Source organism: Pseudophryne corroboree, chromosome 2 (assembly GCF_028390025.1).
Source record: "Pseudophryne corroboree isolate aPseCor3 chromosome 2, aPseCor3.hap2, whole genome shotgun sequence".
Lineage (NCBI taxonomy): Eukaryota > Metazoa > Chordata > Amphibia > Anura > Myobatrachidae > Pseudophryne > Pseudophryne corroboree.
This window is the reverse complement of record NC_086445.1, coordinates 888,222,537-888,247,018: the sequence shown is the minus strand read 5'-3', so window position 1 is coordinate 888,247,018 and position 24,482 is coordinate 888,222,537. Positions and strand designations below refer to the sequence as shown.

The 24,482-nt window shown below is 47.6% G+C and overlaps 1 protein-coding gene across 1 annotated transcript in view; it reads right to left on the bottom strand.

The window, feature by feature from the left end:
* PITPNM3 (PITPNM family member 3) overlaps positions 1 to 24,482 on the bottom strand; it is a 1,226,694-nt gene that overhangs the window by 95,616 nt on the left and 1,106,596 nt on the right. The window contains exon 10 of the mRNA XM_063956002.1: positions 6,063 to 6,233. Within this exon, the coding sequence (XP_063812072.1) occupies positions 6,063 to 6,233 (171 nt within the window). The remainder of the gene's footprint in view (positions 1 to 6,062; positions 6,234 to 24,482) is intronic.

Here is a 24,482-nt window from a genome sequence, read left to right as displayed (position 1 = left end):
TTCTGGGCGGAAACAGACCGTTTTATGGAAGTGTGTGAAAAAACGCTACTGTTTCTGGGAAAAACGCGGGAGTGGCTGGAGAAACGGAGGAGTGTCTGGGCGAACGCTGGGTGTGTTTGTGACGTCAAACCAGGAACGACAAGCACTGAACTGATCGCAGATGCCGAGTAAGTCTGGAGCTACTCAGAAACTGCTAAGAAGTGTCTATTCGCAATTCTGCTAATCTTTCGTTCGCAATTTTGATAAGCTAAGATTCACTCCCAGTAGGCGGCGGCTTAGCGTGTGCAAAACTGCTAAAAGCAGCTTGCGAGCGAACAACTCGGAATGACCCCCATTGTTGGTTCTTCTTATTTCTCCATATGTACTGGTGACTTTTGGCAGGAGAATATAATTTCTTAGAAAAGAAAGCAAAGAATTATCCGGAGTATTACCCCTTCATGGACGTATAGTTTATTTATGTGATATTATTTAGTAGAGTGCCTAGTTGGATGGCCATCTATTCACTTCATGTTATGTTATTACTTTAAGAGGGGTATCCTATTAGCAGCTGTAATTTTTCTCTTTTGTCCGTGGTCATTATCAGGCTATCCAATTATAGGCCAATTTGTTTCATGAGAAAAATGTCCCCTTTTCGCACAAAACCACATAGGATCCACAAAAAGCCACTTACTTATGTGTTTCTGGGGCAGTGATCACAGAAAAAATGCTTACTTATTGGGGATTTGGTTTCGCCAAGTCTTGAGGAAGTCCCGGTGCATTGTGGGACGAAACGCGTTGACAGACAATCTATTCGCCTACACCTGATCAATGCCACGGGCTGCAGACACCACACTTTGAAAAAGCTGCTAGCTGACAGCAGCGAAACGCGTCAGGTGCACGGGGACCCAAGCCAAGAACTTACTGTCGAAAGACCGAACCACCCCCATCCAAATCCAGATCACTATTTGCCTACGGAGGACTCAAATAGCAAGCTGAACCGATGACATCTTTCCACCGTAATGCATGAGGAGCTCACCACCTATAAATCTGGAGCATCACAACCTCTAACGGTAATCTACTAATACATCGGACATTGCTTATCTCCTAAATCTGCTGGTACTGGACACTATCATTGGGGGACTACTTAGGAACGGACTTTCCAATTTTCCAACCCTCTTCAATTCCTGACAACTTGGGTAACCCTAATAACGCATAGTTCATCAAACTGTATGCTTTTAAATTTTATCATGTTGCATGTATATGGTGTAATCATCACACTATTTTAGATTAATACCCTTATTAAAAATTGCTATTATTACATTTAGATCATTGTTGTTATATTTCTCAAATCCAGCGCAGCCTCCACTTTTGTTTTCTGCAGACACCACACTACTACAGTGACCGAATCTCGCTTGGCTCCATGCACAGCGGTGTGACAACAACTGCCCACTACGGCCATTGTGCACCCTTGCCCGGGGCGGTGATAGTCTCACCACTGGGAGGAGAGAGGAGGGACTTCACCACTTACGGTTTGATTAGAACAGAAGAGATGGCACCAGCAGCGCTACGCTCACCGCTGAACAGAGCGGGTGAGACAGCATAAGCAGCGCCAGGCTACCCGGGGCAGTAACAACTTCATCACCGGGAAGAGGATAAAGTGTCCTACAAAGGGAAGCAACAGACAGTGGTATTAAATATAGCCGGGACGCCGGCTCCTTTTAATCAAGGAAGTGGTAACAGTGTTAGCACGAAGACAGCTTGTGGATACATTGTGAAATTGTTAGTGTAACAGTACCATCCTGAGTTATTAACTATAAAGTGTCTATATATCTTTCCCAGTCCATTATTTTAGTGGGAATTTTGGGATGATTTAAGGACTTTTTCTTTATTTGAAACATTGAATATATTTCATATTATGACTTGTTAGGATAATATATGTTTTATGTGTTTATTTTAATTAAAATAACTATGTTTGTCTGAAGCAAAGGTCTCCTAGTAAGTTATTCTAGTAAATGTGCAGCCTCTCTTATTTTTACTGTCGATTTTCATAGATAAATACCCAAAGCGCGGTGCTGTATTCCAAAACTATATTCTATTTGCTGGAGACATTAAACCAGTCTCTAAGCACTTCAGCTGGGTTATAACACTATTAACCTCTAGAGCGCCGGGAAGGCGGTGTTAGCATACCTCCTAAGCTATTTTTACTTTGAGGAAAAAATGATCAGCATTGCAGCTGAGCAGATCTGTTTAGTGTGTGGCTGCAAGGGATTGGATGTGTGACTGCACACTACATAGATCTGCTCAATTGCAATGTTGATTTTTTTGTTTACAAAGTGCAAGTAGCTTCATATACAGGTTGAGTATCCCATATCCGGAATGCTCGGGACCAGGAGCATTCCGGATATGGGATTTTTCCATATAATGGAATTCCTGGTCCGAAGGTCATCGCAGGTGGTCGGTGGGTGTCCTTGGTCGTTGCGGGTGGTCGGCGGGGGGTCCAGTGGTCGGTGTAAGTGGTCGTCGCGGGGGTCAGGGAGGGTCTGCGGCGAGGTCAGCCGGGGTCCAGCAGGCACTATGCAGCAAGATAATGGCTGCAAAGCCACTACCCCGCCGACAGCCATTGGTCACAGTGGTAGTGAGGTCATGATGTTGCGGCACGTCATGATGTCAATACAGGTTTGGGATATTCCGGATAATGGGTCTCCGGATAAAGGAGACCCGACCAGTAGATAGAAATCTCATCGTTTTTATGCAGGATCAAATAGCTCAATGAGTAGGGGGTATGTCAGTATACTGTGTGTTATTTAACCACTTAACTGACTATTTTTTTTTCCGCAAATGCTCAGAAATTGTCAGGTTTGTTTTTTTTATTATTATTAGTGAATTAGTTGAAGAACATGAACATAAATAAAAATGATTTTATAAAAAAATATATATATATATTTTTTTATATTTGTACTTTTAATTTTTTTTCCAAACATTGGATGGCACCACTGGAATATCAGAAACATCGTGACCTTCGCGACTTTAATTTTTATAGCCCGGACAGCCACCTGGTACATAGGAGGGGCTTGGGGGGGATTAATTTATACTTCCCCAGCGGCTGCTATTGTCTACAGCTGCCGGATGGGGGGGATCTTGCTGTGCTGCCAAATCAGAAGTGGTTGGCAGCAGGGTGCAGGGGGACATAGGGACTTTCCAGTCTCTCTGACAGCTGCAGCAGAGGGAAGTTTCTTTTCCCACACTTTGTATCTGACTGGGCGCATCCTGTCGACCAGGTCAGATAAAGCACTTATGCCAGGCAAGTTGTTAATAAAGGGTACCAGTGCTGCCATCAGAAATTGTGGGGCCCGGGACTGACAAAATAGACAGGGTCCCCATCCCCCTCCCAAAAAAAAAGATTTTGCGGCACCGCTCCACCCCTATGTGATGTCACATAGAGGTGGAGTGTTGCGGACCTACAGGAATGGTTCACAGAGAGCTGATACGCAGGGAAGGCTTGTTTTAAGAAGTCTTCCCTGCGCATAAGCCCGCTGTTGTTTCACAGCCTGGAGCAGTTTTCCTAGTATTGGCAGCAGGAGCCCAGGATATCAGTCCCCCTAGCCCCCACCCCCACCGCCCCTGCCCACTCCCGATGGCTGCCCTGAAGGCTACAGTAACTGCATACAACACAACAGTCAAGTGGGGACAGTCAAGACAAGATGGTTCAAAGACTATGTAGTGAGCAGCATATGCTAGAGACCCAATATTCTGGCAGCATGTCAAGCACAGGGAGAGAATTGTACTGACTGGCTCATTAGCATTGCTGATGCCATTGATCACATGATCAAGGACAAAGGAGTGGCATCATGATGTTACTGTTACACTACGGTCAGAATCTCATTGGCAAGCTTTTTGTCTGCACACTGGAATACATGATTTATTCACTATCTTACACATGTATAATGAATCTCCCTAATGGTTGAAGTCTCTCATTAATCCCATTTTATAATGACTAAATCATAACAACAATAACTTATGTAAGAAATAAAACATGAAAACAGAAGTCGGCGTTTCCAATTAGGTCAGATTTATTTTGACATTAAAGGGTTTATTTAGCAAAACACGGCTAGTAAAAGCATTGCCCTCTAAATTGCGGCATAAACATGATCGGAAGCATTGGGATTTAGAACTTGATGCTTAGTAAATAAATCCCTAAGAATTAATAATATAATTATCTATGTTATCTATTATCTGTGGGGGTGGTGGTGGACAAAATAACGGAAAACTAATTAAATAAAGTCATTCAGTAACACAAACATTGGTGTTCAACTCTCACCAATGGTGGGATGTATTAAAATACATTGCCGCCCATCGCAGTGATGCTAATCGCATGTGTACTAACATATGCAATTAGCACATATGCCCTTAGCATCGCAATGTGCCGACAGAGGCCCCCTGCGAAACCTGCACTGCAGGTTTAGAGGGTCGGTGGTGGTCTCCATCACCTCCCAGCCCCAGGAAGTGAAGTGTGCGGGGGCTCCTCCTCCTCCTCACTGCAGCCGGAAGGAGAAATGCTGTGTTGCAGGGGAGTAGGAGGTGGGGGATCATGGAGCTGGACAGGTGGCTGCCAGGACACAGTGAGGGGGGGGATCGAGGTCACCAGCGGCGGGCGGCGGGTGCAGCAGGATGCAGAAAGAAGCCCAAAGGCTTCTATTGGGCATCGCCATAAAAAGATGACGATACCCTCTACAATGATATGCAGGCAGCCAGGTCTTAGTACATTTGAAAATGTGTTAAAACCCTCAAAAACTGGAGTTTTACTGCATTTTTCCTTTAGTACATCCCGCTATAATAAACAAAACATCACCACACTGGTACAGGAGGTGTCACAATTTCCCGGCAATGAAAGTTGGCCTAATAATAACTGATGAAGCTCACCCAACTAATATATAACAGTGACAAATCAACCAAACAGCCATTCATTGTACCACCAAACAAAAGACAAGATAACATATACAGTAGGTGGGAGGGAAGGAATTTCCAGAAGACTAGAGGAAGTGCTGCTAGCCAGAAGCCCCTAATAAACACCTTAAAACTGCAGGGGAAACCATAACATTCTTTAAGGGGCACCACTATATACAACCTCAGGGCTTAACCGGTCTCAAGTTTACAATTAGCAATTCAGTATGTCTCACAGTGCTTTAATAATATTTTAGAATGTCACAGACCCTATATGACAGGATTCTGCTAACAGTACTTTAAGTTCCACATTGCCTTGTTGAACATGCCCTGGATGGCACTAGAAACTATTGCCAAAGTAGGCCACCATTGTGTGCATTTCCATAAATCAATGTCCCCATATAACTAACAATAATATGATACTATGGAGGTCATTCTGACCCGTTCGCTCGCTGCGTTTTAACGCAGCAGAGCGAACGGGTCCCTGCTGCGCATGCGCTGGCTACCGATGGCCGTAGCAGGGATGCGATTGCCTCTGCCTGATTGACAGGCAGAGGCAATCGCTGGGCGGGAGGGGGTGGAACGGCAGCGTTTGGCCGCCAATTCGTGGGTTTGGCCCGGCCAATGCAGGCGTGGCCGGACCGAACGGGGGGCGGGCCGCAGCGGCTGTGTGATGTCACACGCAGCTGCTGCGGACCGGGAAGCGACTCTTGAAGTTCTTGAAGTTGAGCGACTCTTGAAGTTCTTGCACTTCTCCGAGGGGGGCGGACTGACATGCGGGGCGGGCTAGCCATGTGCTGGGTGTCCCCCCGGATGTCAGGGAGGAAGATCGTAGCTGTGCTAAAGCACAGCTACGATCAACTCGGAATGACCCCCTATGTACTGTCACTGTATTATGATTGATTTTACATATGTGTTCAACCCTATTATATGTGCTATGATTAGCACATGAAAACAATTATTACACATAATGAACCACAGTTTTGCTGGACAATAAACTTTTAGGTATTCTTTATGTCAACCCAAAGGATTTTTATTGTTTTATTGAAATGCTGTTGACTTATTCAGACTATAGTACTGCTTTGAAGACCACAATCTGTTAATGCTCCTTAAAGAGAAGTTAATGTAGAGGTATACTTTACCTAAGAGATAGGACTTTCCATCTCCAAGGGGGTCTTTCTGGTATCTGGGAACATTAAATGGTGGAAGCATGTGGAATGCCTTCTCCAGCAAAGGTTCCAGTCTAGAGGCAGAGGGGTCAGCAGAATGGAAAAAACTGTACACCTGACTGCAAGCAGGGCGAGCACGGCACACTAGGGAAGAAAATAACATGAGGAGCATTAAGAACTGAAATCAGCCTACCAACATCATAATTAAAGTGCTGTTACCAAAAAGGCTATTTTTTATACTACAGTTATGCACAAAATAAAATCAGAATGTTAAAATTAGACTATTCATATTATCATATGCATACTATTCTATTTTTATTTTTTATTTTTTTCTTATGGACTCCTTCATAAAAGTTTTATACAGACATTTAGACTGTCTGCAATGGATGGATTTCAAAACCCCAGCAAAACCAAAGCTTAGTAAATGTACCATTGTTGTATGGCATCTACTGTGTATCTTTACTATTTGACACCGCCTCTCATCCATCCTAGTTGACAGAACCATTGGAACAAGGATGGACACAGGAAATGGGGATCTTGCTGGGATTGGGAAGGGTGCTCAAAGATATGGCAGAGGGGTTTGATATGGAATTTGGTTGTATTGTCTGCTTTATATCTGATTTATTCTGTATGCTACTTGTATAACCTCTATTATTCCCTATTATTTTTGCATGCCATTATAAATAAATAGAAAAAAGCAGTAAGGCTGACACCACGCTCACAAATCGCCTAAGAGCTGCCTCAGCCATCTTGGCTATTAAGGACCCTACGGGCTCCCTTCATTATAACCCATCTAGAATCAACTTTAGCTTTAAGGAATACTACAACCAAATTTTCAATGCATCTGAGAGCTCCACCTGTCCACCGGTTCTCTTCTGTCCACAACAGAGTACTTAACTTCCTGTGCCCTCCTTAGAGTTGATCTACCAACCTCTGCAGCACTCTGTGTCCCATTACTGAGGAAAAAGTCTCCAGTGCTCACAATTCACAGAAGCCCTCCAAGGCACCAGGTCCTGAAGGTCTTCCAGTTTCCAACAAAAAAACTTTTCAGGTGTCTCTCATCCTCCGCCCCGACATTACAAAGGCAAAGATCACTGTCCTGCCAAAACCAGGCAAAGATCCTCAACTGGTCTCCAACTACCACCCAATCTCTCTATTAAACACTGACCTGAAATTCTTTGCTAAAATCGTCGCAAACAGGCTGAATCCCTTTCTCCCGTCACTTATCAACCCGGACCAGTTGGGCTTTGTGCCCTCCCTCCAAGCCCTAGATAATACCAGTGCATGGTGGACTTAATACACCATGTTAATGCCATCAAACGTCCTTCTCTACCCCTGGCCCTGAATGCAGAAATGGCCTTTGATAGGGTTTCCTGGCATTTTATGCTTGCCACACTTCGTCATTTGGGTTTTAAAGATTCTTGCAAGCCATACAGGACCTCTACCACAACCACTCTATGTCTGTTCTGGCAGATGATCTCCTGTCTGACTCTTTTACAATCTAGAATGGGACTAGGCAAGTGTGCCCACTCTCTCCACTCATCCTCATTCTAGTTGTTGAGCCTGAGATGACCCTCACATTACTGGCTAGTTAGGGAATCTCATTATAAAATCTCCCTCTTTGCTGACAACGTCCTCCTTACCCTATCCAACCCCCTAATTTCCCTACCAAGCCTTTTCAGGAGTTGTCCACCTACGGGCAAAGTCAACCATGACAAATCCAAAGCGCTTCCACTGCACATCCCAAAGTCAACTATACAACTTCATTTCAATTTCACATTGTGGACAGTGGCAGTTTTAGGTGCGGGCTAGCAGGGCGGTCACCCTTTGTAACTTATGTGCTGCGAGCCGGAGCCTGCTGCCCGCTGAGAAACCATGGTGAGCCCACGCCCCATGAAATCTGTGACAGCTGTTACTGTGGTGGAGGGGATTTGTGTGAAGTATGTGTGCAATCAGTGTGTGTGAGAGAGTGGTATTGGGGGAAGAGGCTGTGTGTGTGGAGGAATTGTCAGTGTCAGGGGGGAGGGGAGGAGGTTGTGTGTCTATGAGCTGTCAGTGTGTATGAGAGAGGTATTGGGGGGAGGCTGTGTGTGTGTGGAGTTGTCAGAGGGGAATACATACTATTTCCCGGCGGGTGGGATGACGGCTGTCAAGATCCAGAGAGCGGCATCCTGCCTGCCAGAATGCCGGCTGTGGGGCAAGCGGTACAAGGACACCCACGAGTGAGAATAGTCCCTGCGCAATCACTGATTCTGTTATAGCTGCTATACCAATAGTGGTCACTAGCTAAATCCTGGGTTTTCAGCACGTAAACGGGCGTCACTCCGGGATTTCTGAATATGTGAAAAAGGACACAACCTGGGAGTAAATCCCGGCAATTTCCCTGGTCTGATGTCTGAAAGGAGTATTAGGAGTTGATTGGTTGGTAACTTGGTACTTTGTCTCTCTCTACTTTACCTCTCTTCAGGTTTTGATAAATATCCACCTAAATTAGAATCCAATTTCACCATTGAATCATGTATCAGTGAAGATGGGATGGTGCAAGATGGAACCAATATTAAAATCAAGAACTGAGTTCCTGCTTTATCTACATAGCTATTCAGACAAATAACAAAAAAAAGAGGTGAAGTTTTTTGTACTGTAGTTAAAAATAAGATTTTAAACCTACCGGTAGATCTATTTCTCCTAGTCCGTAGAGGATGCTGGGGACTCCGTAAGGACCATGGGGTATAGACGGGCTCCGCAGGAGATAGGGCACCTAAAAGAACTTTGACTATGGGTGTGCACTGGCTCCTCCCTCTATGCCCCTCCTCCAGACCTCAGTTAGAGAACTGTGCCCAGAGGAGATGGACAATACAAGGCAGGATTTAGCAATCCAAGGGCAAGATTCATACCAGCCCACACCAATCATACCATGTAACCTGGAACATACATAACCAGTTAACAGTATGAACAAACAACAGTAACGGTCCAAGACCGATGTCAACTGTAACATAACCCTTATGTAAGCAACAACTATATACAAGTCTTGCAGAGTTTCCGCACTGGGACGGGCGCCCAGCATCCTCTACGGACTAGGAGAAATAGATTTACCGGTAGGTTTAAATCTTATTTTCTCTTACGTCCTAGAGGATGCTGGGGACTCCGTAAGGACCATGGGGTTTATACCAAAGCATCCAATCGGGCGGGAGAGTGCGTATCACTCTGCAGCACCGACTGAGCAAACGCTAGGTCCTCATCAGCCAGGGTATCAAACTTGTAGAATTTAGCAAAAGTGTTTGACCCCGACCAAGTCGCCGCTCGGCAAAGTTGTAATGCCGAGACGCCTCGGGCAGCCGCCCAAGAAGAGCCCACCTTCCTAGTGGAATGGGCCTTAACCGAATTTGGTACCGGCAATCCAGCCGTAGAGTGAGCCTGCTGAATCGTATTACAGATCCAGCGACCAATAGACTGCTTCGAAGCAGGAGAGCCAATCTTATTGGCCGCATACAGGACAAACAGAGCCTCTGTTTTCCTAATTCTAGCCGTCCTGGCTACATACATTTTTAAGGCCCTGACTACGTCCAGGGATCTGGAATCCTCCAGGTCACTTGTAGCCACAGGCACCACAATAGGTTGATTCATATGGAACGAAGAAACCACTTTAGGCAAAAATTGCGGACGTGTCCTCAATTCAGCTCGATCCACATGAAAAATCAAGTAGGGGCTCTTGTGTGACACAGCTGCCAATTCTGACACTCGCCTTGCTGATGCTAAGGCCAACAACATGACCACCTTCCAGGTAAGAAATTTCAACTCAACCTTGTTAAGCGGTTCAAACCAGTGTGATTTTAGGAACTGCAACACCACGTTCAGGTCCCATGGTGCCACTGGAGGCACAAAAGGGGTCTGGATGTGCAGCACTCCCTTTACAAACGTCTGGACTTCTGGAAGAGAAGCCAATTCCTTCTGAAAGAAAATCGAGAGGGCCGAAATCTGTACCTTAACAGAGCCTAATTTCAGGCCCATATCCACTCCTGTCTGTAGGAAGTAGAGAAAACGACCCAGATGAAAATCTTCCGTAGGTGCATTCTTGGTTTCACACCAAGACACATACTTTCGCCAGATACGGTGATAATGCTTAACAGTCACCTCCTTCCTAGCCTTTATTAAAGTAGGGATGACCTCATCCGGAATCCCCTTTTTCGCTAGGATTCGGCGTTCAACCGCCATGCCGTCAAACGTAACCGCGGTAAGTCTTGAAATACACAGGGCCCCTGCTGCAACAGGTCTTCCCTTAGAAGAAGAGGCCAGGGATCTCCTGTGAGCATCTCTTGTAGATCCGATTACCAGGCCCTTCGAGGCCAGTCTGGGACAATGAGTATCGTTCGTACTCTTCTTCGTCTTATGATCCTCAACACTTTTGTGATGAGAGGAAGAGGAGGAAACACGTAGACCGATTTGAACACCCACGGTGTTACCAGAGCATCTACTGCTATTGCCTGAGGGTCCCGAGACCTGGCGCAGTACCTCCGAAGTTTTTTGTTGAGGCGTGATGCCATCATGTCTATTTGAGGAGTTCCCCAAAGACGTGTTACTTCTGCAAAGACTTCTTGATGAAGTCCCCACTCTCCTGGATGGAGATCGTGTCTGCTGAGGAAGTCTGCTTCCCAGTTGTCCACTCCCGGAATGAAGACAGCTGACAGAGCGCTTACATGATTTTCCGCCCAGCGAAGGATCCTTGTGGCTTCCGCCATCGCGACTCTGCTTTTTGTCCCGCCTTGGCGGTTCACATGAGCCACTGCTGTGACATTGTCTGACTGAATCAGAACCGGTAGGTTTCGAAGAAAACTCTCCGCTTGTCGAAGGCCGTAGTAAATGGCCCCGAGTTCCAACACATTGATGTGTAGACAGGACTCCTGGTCTGACCAAAGACCCTGAAAATTTTTTCCCTGTGTGACCGCTCCCCATCCTCGGAGGCTCGCGTCCGTGGTAACCAGGATCCAATCCTGAATTCCGAACCTGCGACCCTCCAGGAGGTGAGCACTGTGCAACCACCACAGGAGGGACACTCTGGTCCCTGGGGACAGAGTTATTTTCCGATGTAAGTGCAGAAGGGACCCGGACCACTAGTCCAGAAGGTCCCATTGAAAAGTCCTTGCATGGAACCTTCCGAAGGGAATGGCCTCGTAGGCCGCCACCATTTTCCCCAGAACTCGAGTGCATTGGTGAACTGACACCCTTTTCGGTTTTAGCAGGTCTCTGACCATGTTCTGTATGTCTTGGGCTTTCTCTATTGGGAGGAAGACCTTCATTTGTTCCGTATCCAGTATCATACCTAGGAACGGTAGTCGAGTTGTCGGAATCAACTGTGACTTTGGTAGATTTAGAATCCAACCGTGTTGCTGGAGCACTCTCAGCGAGAGCGCCACACTGCTCAGCAATTTCTCCCTTGATCTCGCTTTTATCAGGAGATCGTCCAAGTATGGGATAATTGTGACTCCATGCTTGCGCAGAATCACCATCATTTCCGCCATTATCTTGGTGAAAATCCTCGGGGCTGTGGAGAGTCCAAACGGCAACGTCTGAAATTGGTAATGACAATCCTGTACAGCGAATCTCAGGTATTCCTGATGGGGGGCATATATGGGGACATGAAGGTACGCATCCTTTATGTCCAGAGACACCATAAACTCCCCCTCCTCCATGTTGGCTATTATCGCTCTGAGAGATTCCATTTTGAATTTTAATCTTTTTATGTACAGGTTTAGGGATTTCAGATTCAAAATAGGTCTGACCGAACCGTCCGGTTTCGGGACCACAAATAGGGTTGAGTAGTAACCTCTTCCCTGCTGGTGCAGGGGAACCTTGATTATCACTTGCTGTATACACAGCGTTTGAATTGCAGCTAACACTATATCCCTTTCCGATGTGGAAGCTGGTAGGGCCGATTTGAAAAATCGGCGCGGGGGCACCTCCTCGAATTCCAATTTGTAACCCTGGAAAACTATTTCCAACATTCAGGGATTCAGGTCCGAACTGACCCAGGCCTGACTGAAAAGTCGAAGACGTGCCCCCACCGGTGCGGACTCCCTCAGGGGAGCCCCAGCGTCATGCTGTAGGTTTTGGAGCAGCCGGGGAGGACTTTTGTTCCTGGGCACCTGCCGAAGCAGGTGCTCTGTTGCCTCTGCCCTTACCTCTGACGAGGAAAGAGGATCCCCGACCTCTTTTGGACTTGTGCGACCGAAAGGACTGCATCTGATAGGGTGTTACTTTCTTTTGCTGTTGGGGAATATATGGTAAAAAATTTGATTTACCTGCTGTAGCTGTGGAAACCAGGTCCGTCAGCCCATCCCCAAACAATACATCACCCATATAGGGTAGTACTTCCATATGTTTTTTGGAATCCGCATCACCCGTCCATTGGCGAGTCCATAAGGATCTTCTCGCTGAGACAGACATGGCATTGGCCCTAGCAGCTAGCAATCCAATGTCCCTTTGAGCATCCCTCATAAATAAGACTGCGTCTTTAATATGGGCTAGAGTTAGGAATATAGTATCCTTATCCATATTATCAAATTGATCTGTCAGCTCATCTGTCCAAGCTGCAATTGCGCTACACACCCATGCCGACGCAATTGTCGGTCTTAGCACAGCACCCGTATGAGAATAAATACACTTTAAGGTAGTTTCTTGCCTGCGATCTGCAGGGTCCTTAAGGGCCGCTGTGTCAGGAGACGGTAGCGCCACTTTCTTGGACAAGCGCGTCAGGGCCTTGTCCACAGTGGGGGGTGATTCCCAAATCTCCCTGTCCTGCTTAGGGAAAGGGTATGCCATATAAATTTTTTGGGGATCTGCGGTCTCTTATGCGGAGTCTTCCAAGCTTTTCCAAAGAATTCATTTAATTCATGAGATGTGGGAAAGTTAATAATCTGTTTCTTTTCCTTAAACACGTGTACCCTTGTGTCGGGGACCGAGGGTTCATCCACAATATGCAACACATCCCTTATTGCCACAATCATACACTGAATGGTTTTAGTCACCCTAGGGTGCAATTTTACTTCGTCATAGTCGACACTGGAATCAGAATCCGTGTCGGTAGTAGTGTCTTGTGTTAAGGGACGCTTTTGAGACCCCGACGGGCCCTGTGAGTCGGTCCAATCCGAGGATTGACCCCCTGATGTCCCCCCTAAACCAGCCTTATCAAGCCTTTTATGATAAGTTGCCACACTTGCATTCAACATATGCCACATATCCATCCAATCTGGAGTCGGCACAACCGACAGGGACACACCACTCATTTGCTCCATCTCCTCCTTGGAGAAGCCTTCCGCCTCAGACATGTCGACACACATGTACCGACACCCCACACACACAGGGATTAACCTATAAGGGGACAAAACCCCAACCAGGTCCTAAGGAGAGACAGAGAGAGAGTATGCCAGCACACACCAGCGCTTAAAAACACTGGAAAAAATATGTCCAGATAGCGCTTTTTTATATATAATAAGCCAATTCCCACTCACTGCGTCGCTAATGTGCCCCCCTCCTCTTTTTTCCAGCCTGTGAAGTTCAGCAGGGGAGAGACCAGGGAGCCAGCGATTCCTCATGCAGCTTCTGTGGAGAAAATGGCGCTGGTTAGTGCTGAGGATCAAGCCCCGCCCACCCGACGGCGGGCTTCGGTCCCAGTGATTTTTCAATAAAATGGCGGGGGATCATAGATTTACTGCCTCCGCAGCCTAATCAAACGGTATTTGGCCAAAATGTGAGGTTTATTGCTGCCCAGGGCGCCCCCCCTGCGCCCTGCACCCTTCAGTGCTGCTCAGTGTGTGTGTGACTGGGAGCAATGGCGCGCAGCTTATCGCTGCGCGCCTTACCTCATGAAGATCTGATGTCTTCTGCCGCCTAAGATGTCTTCTGTCTTCTCATCCGGCTTCTATCTTCGGCATCTGTGAGGAGGACGGCGGCGCGGCTCCGGGACGAACCCCAGGTGAGACCTGTGTTCCGACTCCCTCTGGAGCTAATGGTGTCCAGTAGCCTTAGAAACAGTGCCCAACTTGACAAGCCAGCTCTGCTTCTCTGTCCTCGGTCCCACGATGCAGGGAGCCTGTTGCCAACAGGACTCCCTGAAAATAAAAAAACTAACAAAATTCTTTTTCCACAGAAAACTCTGGAGAGCTCTCTGCAGTGCACCCATTCTCCTCTGGGCACAAGATCTAACTGAGGTCTGGAGGAGGGTCATAGAGGGAGGAGCCAGTGCACACCCATAGTCAAAGTTCTTTTTAGGTGCCCTATCTCCTGCGGAGCCCGTCTATACCCCATGGTCCTTACGGAGTCCCCGGCATCCTCTAGGACGTAAGAGAAATGACAATTTACAGCACTGATTAACACACATCTCTCAAGGTCTAATCACAATGAGAAGTTTGGTAATTTTACACTATGCAGATACATCATGTTATTGTCTTCACGATATAAATGTTTTAATTACACAGACAATGTTTCAAGAAAAGCTCAGGGATATTGCTTTTGTTATTTTTCCTGTCATTTACTTTTCATATCAAAGTATTTTATGTCAATGACTAAAATAACAAGCTAAATAAATTGAAATAGAATATATATTTAGCTTGTTATAAATTTAAATAACAGGAAACATTTATTGGGCAAATGTAATCAAAAACCGCATTTCCTTCTGTTGAGAGTCTTCATGGTGTATAGCAATACAGTAATCATTTTGCATATTAATGATGATGAAGATTATGTAAAAAATAAAACCGTGTGTACACTGTCATGGTTGTCCCTCTTAAGAGACGATAAGCAGATACAAATGTCCTGTTTTAATACTACATAGAGTAGTGATTTAAATAATGTTTATTACGAAATAAAATAATATATATACATTCTGTTTTTACTCTGAGAAGAAATAAAAATTCATGAGAAAGTGGGTACTGTAGGTGAAAAATACAGTAGTCACAAATTATTCCAAATCATACTCCTTGTACACATTTGCGTTAATTTGTGGCTACGAAATAGCACCATAGACACTAGTACAGGGGTAGCCAACTTCAGTCCTTGAGAGCTACCAACAGATAACGTTTTCCAGGTCTCCTCACAGAATCACAAGTGAAGTCATTAGCTCCACCTGTGGATCTTTTAAAATGTGTCAGTGAGTAATTAATACACTTGTGCGCCTGCTAGGTGGTCTGGAAAATGTGTACTGTAGCTCTCGACGACTGGAACTGGCTACTCCTGCACTAGTACAATGCATATAAAATGGTATGTGATTTAAAATGTGTTTTTTTTTAAATCACAATACCCACTAAAGTTGTTATTTTATTTATATTCACATGTTGCATTTTTAGCTGTATTACGGATACCTACAATGACCTCAGACATAATTGTGCTAGACATCTCCCAGATGTTACCAGCCTGTCCTCAACATTGATCCATACTTTCCTACCTGACCCTCTCCATGAGGGAGAAAATGCTCTGTTCCTGGACTTTCCTGGTAATGTATGATTGCCATCACCTGTGGTGAAACACCTTTCTTATCAATTAACTAGCTCACCGCAGGTGATGGCAATCATACATTACCAGGAAAGTCCAGGAACAGAGGATTTTCTCCCTCGTGGAGGGGTTCAGGTAGGCAAGTATGCATTGATCGCTTTAGCCACATCATTCCTTCATCTGAGAACTTTGATCATGTGACCGTTTCAGTCAATTACCAGCGTTCCTCTAAATCCAATAAAAAACATTATCCCTGGCGCTGACTAAAATACTAATAAACAAAAATGCTCAAACAAACTCTAGAGCATCATTTTACTCACATAATATAATGAGTTACTGCCAACATGGACTGGCCCAATGAAGTACCGGGAAACCCCCAGTGGGCCCCAGTCTGTGGCCCATCTCCTCCTCTAGAGATCAGGTTCCAGGCTGTACACTTGAATTATACATTATACATACAGTATGTTACCCCATGCTGCACAGCATAGTTGCCTACCCTGAAATAGTAGCAATTGCCCTGACTCCCTGAATAGTCCAGCAATCTCCCTGATTGCACCTTACCCGCATTATGTAGCTGTTACATTCTTGGGGGGGGGGGAGGGGGGGGGGGAATAAATTTAGAGATATATGCATTCAAATGGAATCATCAGTACCAGTTCACTGCATTGATTATAAGTGATCCCTATGCTACATGCATTTTAAATATGGTTTCACGTGGTCACTTACAGTACATAGAACCTCTTCTAAAACACAATACACAAACAAATCCTGCAAAGTATCAGTTTCTTTTCTTAAACAAGTAGGTCTTACTAACTTTGGGGCTCATTTACATTTGGATGTAAGTCATTTTCATGACACGCAGTACACGTCCGCGCTGATTGGTGTTACTTTCACAGTCTCCCTGAAATGCTTTTTCAATAGTAGGCAAGTATGCTGCACAGGACTATAGTGTATTCCTTACAGTGTATTGCTATTATTGATCTGGTATATTACCATACATGCACTAGCAGTAGTTACTATATATATCAAGGGGCCCAGACCATGCACGCTCTAATGGTTAGCCAAGTCTCTGTGGCAGCTGGCCACACCTCCTCTAGAGACTCGCCACTCCCATAAATATGGGCCCCTACCATTGAATTCCTCCTGGTGGGCACTTCATGTTCCACTCTGACACTGGCTACTGTATAGCACAGTGTTTCCCAACCACGGTCCTCAAGGCACACTAACAGTCCTGGTTTTAAGGATAACCATACCTGATCACAGGTGATATAATTAGTACCTCAGTTATTTTGATTGAACCATTTGTGCTCAAACATGGTTATCACTCAAACCTGCACTGTTGGTGTGCCTTGAGTGCCGTGGTTGGGAAACACTGGTATAGCAAAACTAAATGGTCACTATTGCAAGAAAGGGTAAAAATGCTATTTATCGACTGATTAATGTTGTAATATTCTTGTCCTGTTGTGTTAACACTACAAAAAGTGGACAGACAGTATCAGTAACAAAGACTGTATTTAAAATGAACAAATTATAAAATATATACAGTTTTGTCCTCATACACCTAGCGTCTAAACGACATATGGCCGGAGACCCTCGGCAAGACTGAGAAGTTCTGTGAGGCGTAGCATAGTCTTTTTCTTTTCATTTTGCATCTTTCAGCATAGCAGATGCAGTATACCACTACTCACAGTGTACCAAAGACGCTGGGCTGCGACTGTCACCACACAGGAATTAGTTTTAAACATGCAGAAATTCGCAAAGGGCGATTGAACATGGCGTATGAAAAGCCCACAGCTGCTGCATCAGAATTCTTTGTGTACAGATTCAGACTCAGATGTACAAATGTTACACATCAAATTCCACTGTAATAGCACCACGGTGCCTCCTATCTCAATGTATTAGTTCCTTATGACGGTCCTCCAGTATCCAATGCCTTTGGACTAAAGGGGTCTATTTACTAAGCTTTGCATGGAGATAAAGTCGTTGGAGATAACGCACCAGCCAATCAGCTCCTAACTGTCATTTTTCAAACACAGCCTATAACACGGCAGTTAGGAGGTGATTGGCTGGTGCTTTATCTCCAGCGACTTTATCTCCATCCAAGGCTTAGTAAATAGACCTCTAAGTCTCTTATAACACTGTTTGTCTCATCATGCTACCAGTCATAGCCCAGATTCCTGCCATCACTTCAGTACCACATACTGTACCTCCTTTTCTTCTCCCTACATGTGATCCCTGACAGACATCTAGTGCTTGTCCAAAGGGACATGACCTGTGAGGTTTCAGCAGTGGAGGCAAAACCTCATTCTGGGGGGTAACAGGTGAAGTCTGAATACCTGAGCCTCTTTTGGCCTGTTGGGAATCTGTGCCAAACCAGCATTGCCTGAATAAAATCCTAAACATTTATCTGAATCTGAGACATGCAAGAGGGGTGATTGCACTGACCAATAAAAAGCTATTGGCTTGCACACACATTTCCTCACAGCCATAATCTTGGCTGGGCAGGTGCCTTGGAAGAGACGACGAACCACCTTCTGTTTACACCATAATCACCACTATCAGGACCACCGTACTTTCTCAGTGCATGTTCTACTGTTAAACATCCTAATGATACTCGGTGGACCCCTTCATTCAAAGTAAAGCATTCATATACCTCAAATACCAAGAAATAAAGACACGGAGACTTGAATTTGGCAGAAAAATTGCTAGCTATTTATTGTACCCTAACCATTAGCAAACCTGTAATTGAAAATTTTGTTAACATGCCGATTCAGCCGGCATATGGTGGCAGAAAAAAGAACGGCTCTATTGAACTGACGCTAACCTTAAAAACGTTAAAATTCAAAACTATCCTAATTTAAATACAAACTATAAAATCGGTAATAGGTGCCCAACTCAACCCCCACAGTGACTACCCACCCTGATGGGTGCCTGCCGCTGCCCCCGGAAGGGTGGTCGAGCGGCCCTAAAAGTCGATGGAGGTGAGTGCACCTAAACCACACCAAACTGTAAATCACTACAGCTAACAATACAAACTACAACCTGCCGTTCTTTTCCGCCAACAGCGAAAGACTCCTCCCCAGAGTCTTCGCACCGCCACCATAACCTCAACCTAACTCCTGCAACACTAGACACAGATCCTCCAGGAAAAGCATCATCCCCTCATTGGACAGATGCACACCATCAGGCCGAAAAAGGTGACTGTCTCGGAACCGAATCCTAAGGTGGCGAACCACTTTGCCTCCGTGGGACAACACCCACTTCGCCACCGCCCCATTCACCTTCTGCCTGGCCTCATCAATCAGGCGACCGTCCACCACACCTCGCCAACTCAACCTTGGCACCATCATTGAGAACACCAAGACACAATTGGTCCATGCTGCGGCCACACTGGCCAGATCCTTTATCATGGCCCACCGCAGCTCCAAAGATGTCCTCTTCCCCAGGTCGTTGCCACCTAAATGGACAACCAGCACCCTAGGGACTCCATGCTCGCTGACCTGACTGACCAATCTACTCTTCAGATCTTTCCACATCATCCCCCGCCAACCAAGCCAACGAACGCCATGAACCCTAGGAAACATCTGTGCCCCCTCCGAGGCCAAAACCTGGCTGCCCAATACACATAAGAGTGGCCAACCACCCAGATAGCCAAGTCATCTTCTACCCAACCTGAAGAGAAGGAAAGGGGTAAAAATTGGTTACTAATTATCTAATGCAGTGATATTAAACGCATTAACCTGAAGGATCTGCCAAAAGAAAAAATTGGGTTTTCGTCTATTGCAGAAGTCACGGCCTATCTACACAAGCTTCCAGCCAATTTGAAGCGGAACATAAACACACAATGGGAAAATCAAAATTAAAACAAGAAATTAAACGGGGGGGGGTATAAAATGGGAAAAACATGTAAGAACTCAGCTGGAGGTGAAAGCGTAAAAACCTGCTGAGGGACTTTGATTAGAACTGATCAGCCGAATTGTGGATTAGAATTCAGTCCGTCAAGTCAGGCAAAAAATCGCAAAAGAACTCCAGACCCCCGCTGCCAGCAGCATCGAGTGGCTAATCCCTGAGTAGGAGAAAACGGGGAGACAAACAGACACACAACACAAGGACGTACTGAACTGTACAACATGACTTATAACAACTACGAATAAACAAAACCACATGCAAGCAAACATCTCATGCAACGGGGCGAATATATCGTCTGTAACTTGACGACTTCCATCGCCCCACCGCCTGGATTTCAGCCACGGAAAACCCTGCCGACGCAGCCGACGTCGCAGCCCCGATGCGAAAGGAATGCGTCCCGAAAGCAGCGGGTGGAAGGCCCAAGCTCGCCAGACAGCGACCCAGCATCCAACGAAACTGATATTTCGTCACTGGCAAACCGTCATAATGAAGCAACCACGACCCCCGACCATCGGGCCGTACTGCCGCATACTGAACTGCCAACCTTACTGGGCAAATGCTCTCCTCAAGCGCCGGAACCAAGGTGACCCATCGACCTCTACCCACTTGGTCCGTCTTAGAGCGACGCAATCTGCACAGCAAGGACCTCTCACCCACCACCATGTCCTCGAGAAGCATGCGCGAATCTGCTCGCTTAGAAGGCGCCACCAGCTCCGAAACCCGCAAGGCACAGTGATAAGCCATTGAGAACGCCAAACTGAACAGCAGCGACTCAAACATGGACGACGCGATACCGCCAACCGCCATGATGACAGCCGGAAGCAAGGCCGCATCAGTGGGCCGCCTCCTATCAGGCGGCGTCGGCGCCACGCGCGCCCATCCCTTCATCGCTTTAAGCAGAATCCCGCTCTTTGTCACGTCAGGGACACCCTTGATTTTGCTAAAGAACGAAATACCAGCCAAGTACCGGGATCCACCGCTCTGGACCTACCCGTAACAAACAGCTGCCAAATAAAAGAACGCATCATACGATGCCCGCTCTTACCTTGTTGACATCGTCCTCGGACAAACTCCTCCCACTCGCTCCAAGCTTGTCCGTAAGCCTTGAGCGTGTTTGGAGCGACTGACCGCATCGCTAGACCCTCCAGTCCGGCCCGATCACCTGCCAGACATAACCGGGACATTGAAAACCTTGCTCATCGGCCTCGGTGCCAACAAACAAAACCTCTCCCACTGACCTCGTGACAATGCGTCGGCAATTCCATTCTCCAGCCCAGGCACATGCTGCGCGCGGAACCACACATTCCTATGCAAGCATGTCAACAGCAACTGCCCCAGCACCCTCAGGACCACCAGCGACTTCGCCCTTTGGTTATTTATCGCATGCACCATGCCCAGATTGTCACATCTAAACAAGATGCTGCGATGCGCCAGACGATCGCCCCAAACCTCCAGCGCCACCATAATGGGAAAAAGGTCCAGCAGCAAAAGGTCCTTAGTTAAACCCTCGCGATGCCACTCCGCCGGCCACGAGGCAGCGCACCATGATCCCTCCAGATAGCAACCGAACCCAGAGGAACCCACCGCGTCGTTAAACAGCTGCAGCCCAGCGCTGTCGACTGTTGGGGCCCGCCATATACACACCCCGTTGAAGTCCTCCAGGAACGAGGCCCATACGGCCAAATCCCTTTTAATCTCGGAGGACAAGCGTACGAAATGATGCGGTCTGGCACACCCCGCAGTCGCCCTTTCCAGCTTCCGGCAGAGAACCCCGCCCATCGGGATTACCCGACAAGCAAAGTTCAAAATGCCCAGCAAGGACTGCGCCTGCCGCAGCGCGACTTTGCGCGACCTTACGAACCGGCAGATAGCCTCGCGGAGCTTCGCAACCTTGTCCGGAGGCAGTCGACACGATCCCGCCACCGTGTCGATTTCTATCCCCAAAAATGACAAACAGGAGACCGGCCCCTCCGTTTTATCCTCGGCCACAGGAACGCCAAAGTGAAAAAACAGTGCTCGGATGCTGAACAGCAAGTCGCTGCAGCACGGCAAATTCGCCGGTCCCACGCACAGGAAATCATCGAGGTAATGCGCAACTCCATGACCCCCTGACGAAGACTCCACGCACCAATGTAAAAATGTGCTAAACCGTTCAAAAAACGAGCAGGAAACGGAACATCCCATCGGCAAACATTTGTCAATGAAATATTCCGCTCCGATCCGAAAACCCATAAACAGAATGAGTCCGGATGCAACGGGAGCAACCAAAACGCGGACTAAACATCGATCTTAGCAATCAGAGCTCCCGGGCCGTAACTACGAACCAACTCCAGCACCTCGTCAAACGACTGGTACACCACCAAGCAGTGTGCCAGCGGTATCGCGTCGTTGACGAGGACCCTGACGGGTAAGAAAGATGTTAAATGAGCCGAAAGGCACCCGGAGTCTTCCTTGGGACTACCCCCACTGGGGAAATGACCAAACAGACGGCAAGGCGCGAGCGGACTGAAGATTCCGGAGAGCCTTGACCGATACTTCGCCAGCAACTGGCAAGCGGAAACCAAACTTAAAACCCTGAAACAAAAACTGGGCGTCCGTACTATTCAGATACCAATCCAACCATTTGGACATGGCGTCCAAATTAATTGGCGTTGGGGCCCTGTTGAGCGATCCCGCTCGCACCGGGTTTTGCGTAGCTTTGCTTTCCCCTCGCGCCTTGCCGATTTCCTTTAAAACAGTTGGAGGCCGGGTGGAAGCCGCCACATCGCAAGCACGAATGTCGAAACCGACACTGCTTGCCGAAGAAACAGGTCGCATTATTAAATGCGAATCACTTCCCCTTCGCGGGGCTGTCCTCCCCCGCGGATAGCCAACCTACCTCTCCTACCCGGTCCCCCTTCCGCGCTACTTCCCTGGGCGGACGACCCTGCGCGTTGCCCGTCCGCCCCCGGATTCCGGGGCTCCTTTGCGGGTTGAGAAACCCGGGTGACCTGGAGCCAGACCTCCACGTCCTTGCAACCAAAGTCAATAATCTGTAAGCAGTCCTGCTTCTCTCTGAACTTCTCATCATACATCCGCCATTCGATTCCTGATGGTGTGCGCTGCATATCGTGTATCAAGTGCAGGTATCGTATGACGTTCATATGTTCGTCAGGCCTATCTTCCAGATAACACGCCGCAAAGACGCAAAAACCGTCCAGCCAGTTGTCTAAAGTACGGAAAGCTTCAGCTCCGATGCCTTTCTTAGCTGTCGCTGCCTTATACTCCTGCTTCGCGTCCTTAGTCAGCACGAACATGTCCACGTAATCGCCACTGCAGATCTTTCTACAGCAGCTATCCCGCAACCCCCTCAACACTGCCGTATAATCACAGTGGACTACTCCCGGCAAATCACGGCACTTCTTGGCCCTGCGAGCGTCCTCGCTAAGCCGCTTGCGTCTCTTCCGCCTCTCCTGCTGCCCTCTTAGCGTACTTCGTCGCACGCTTTTTTGCCCTAGTCGTGCTACTGATGTCGGCCGCTTGCGACGACAGGGATGAAAAAGAGGAGGAACTGAGAGAACTGGAGCGCGCGCTGGAGCCCGACGCCGACTGCTCAACCTCACCTGACACTGTCGACTGTTCGGACTGGGAGTCCTCCGGTGTGGAACCTTCGAAATACTCCTCATCGCTCACGTCCACCTCAACCTCTCCGAAGACAAAGCACGGGACCCGGAAACCACTCCCGGGGCCTGCCTAGCACTCCGGGGAAAAGACGTCCCTACCTCGCGTCCGCGCTTCGTCCGTACTGGACGGTGTCCCAACTGCGCCGCCCCCAGGTCACGGCAAGCACGCACTATTCGCTGAGCCGCTGACCCCGGCTGCGTACCGGACGCCCTCGCTTCTGCGCGTGCGCCGGAACGCCTTGTGCCCCCGGGGATGCGGCTGCGGCCAATGGGCCCAATGCCGCCACCACCGTCGACAGAGCCGACGCCAACTCTCTGGAAGCCTCCTGACTTCCCCAAAAGTCGCGGCCGGCACCGGCGGGAGCCCCCGCAGATGCCGGCGCACCTCTCCTGGCCCGTCGGCTGGCAGGCGCCGATAAGGGACCCAACGGCCAGTGCCCAGCCTGCTGGTGATCCGCTGGCCCCCCTGACCACAATTGGCGTGGCCCCCCACCAATCATCTATCCTATCCTGCTGGCCCTCACTATCGCTGCTGTGCCTGCCACCGGCCCCCCTGCGCGTGCCCTCCCCCCGCAGGCCGGAGCTCTCTCCCTCTGCAGGGAAGGCACCTCTGCGGGGCTCAATGCTGCCGCGCCCTATCCTGGGACGCCCCCCCCCCCCCACCGCCGCTCCCCGCCGGACGCCGGCTGTAAGGGAGGCAGCAGGGGAGACGTTGAAACTGGCTAGTGATGGGTAGTTCAAGAATGATTAGTTCAAAATGAACTAATCTTCAAAGTGAACTAGTTTGTTCAGTTCACAGCTTTGGCAAAGATTAGTTCATCAGGAAGGAGGAGTCAGACACAGACAGAATAGAGCCAGCAGCTGCATTAGGCTTCTTACTGTCTCACTCACTTCACTGGATTTTCACTCCCTGAATCTGATGCTGTAAAATGAAAGGTAAAAGTACAACACAGCCCAGCAATACAGATCTAATAAAAAAAAATAGCATCTGCACTGCCTAGCCAAAGTCTATGTGTGTCTGTGAGTGAGCATGTGTGTCATGCTGCTCACCTTTCTGTGATATAATCACTGTCCTATTAGTCCAGATGTCCAAACACTTGCTGTTGCTTCTGGTACTAGGCTTCTGTGCATACTGCTGTGCTAAATCTTCTGCTGGGTGTTGTATATATGCTGATGCAGCAGCACTGGTGTTATTCCAGGCAATTCAGCAGCAAGAGAGACCAGGCTGGGCCTAGCATTCCCTATATATATTAACCCTCCCCTTTTTCCAAAGGCTGTACTTTCCTCACAGCTAGGTCCACCCCCTCACAGGATGTTTAACTCTTTCCTTTCCTATGCA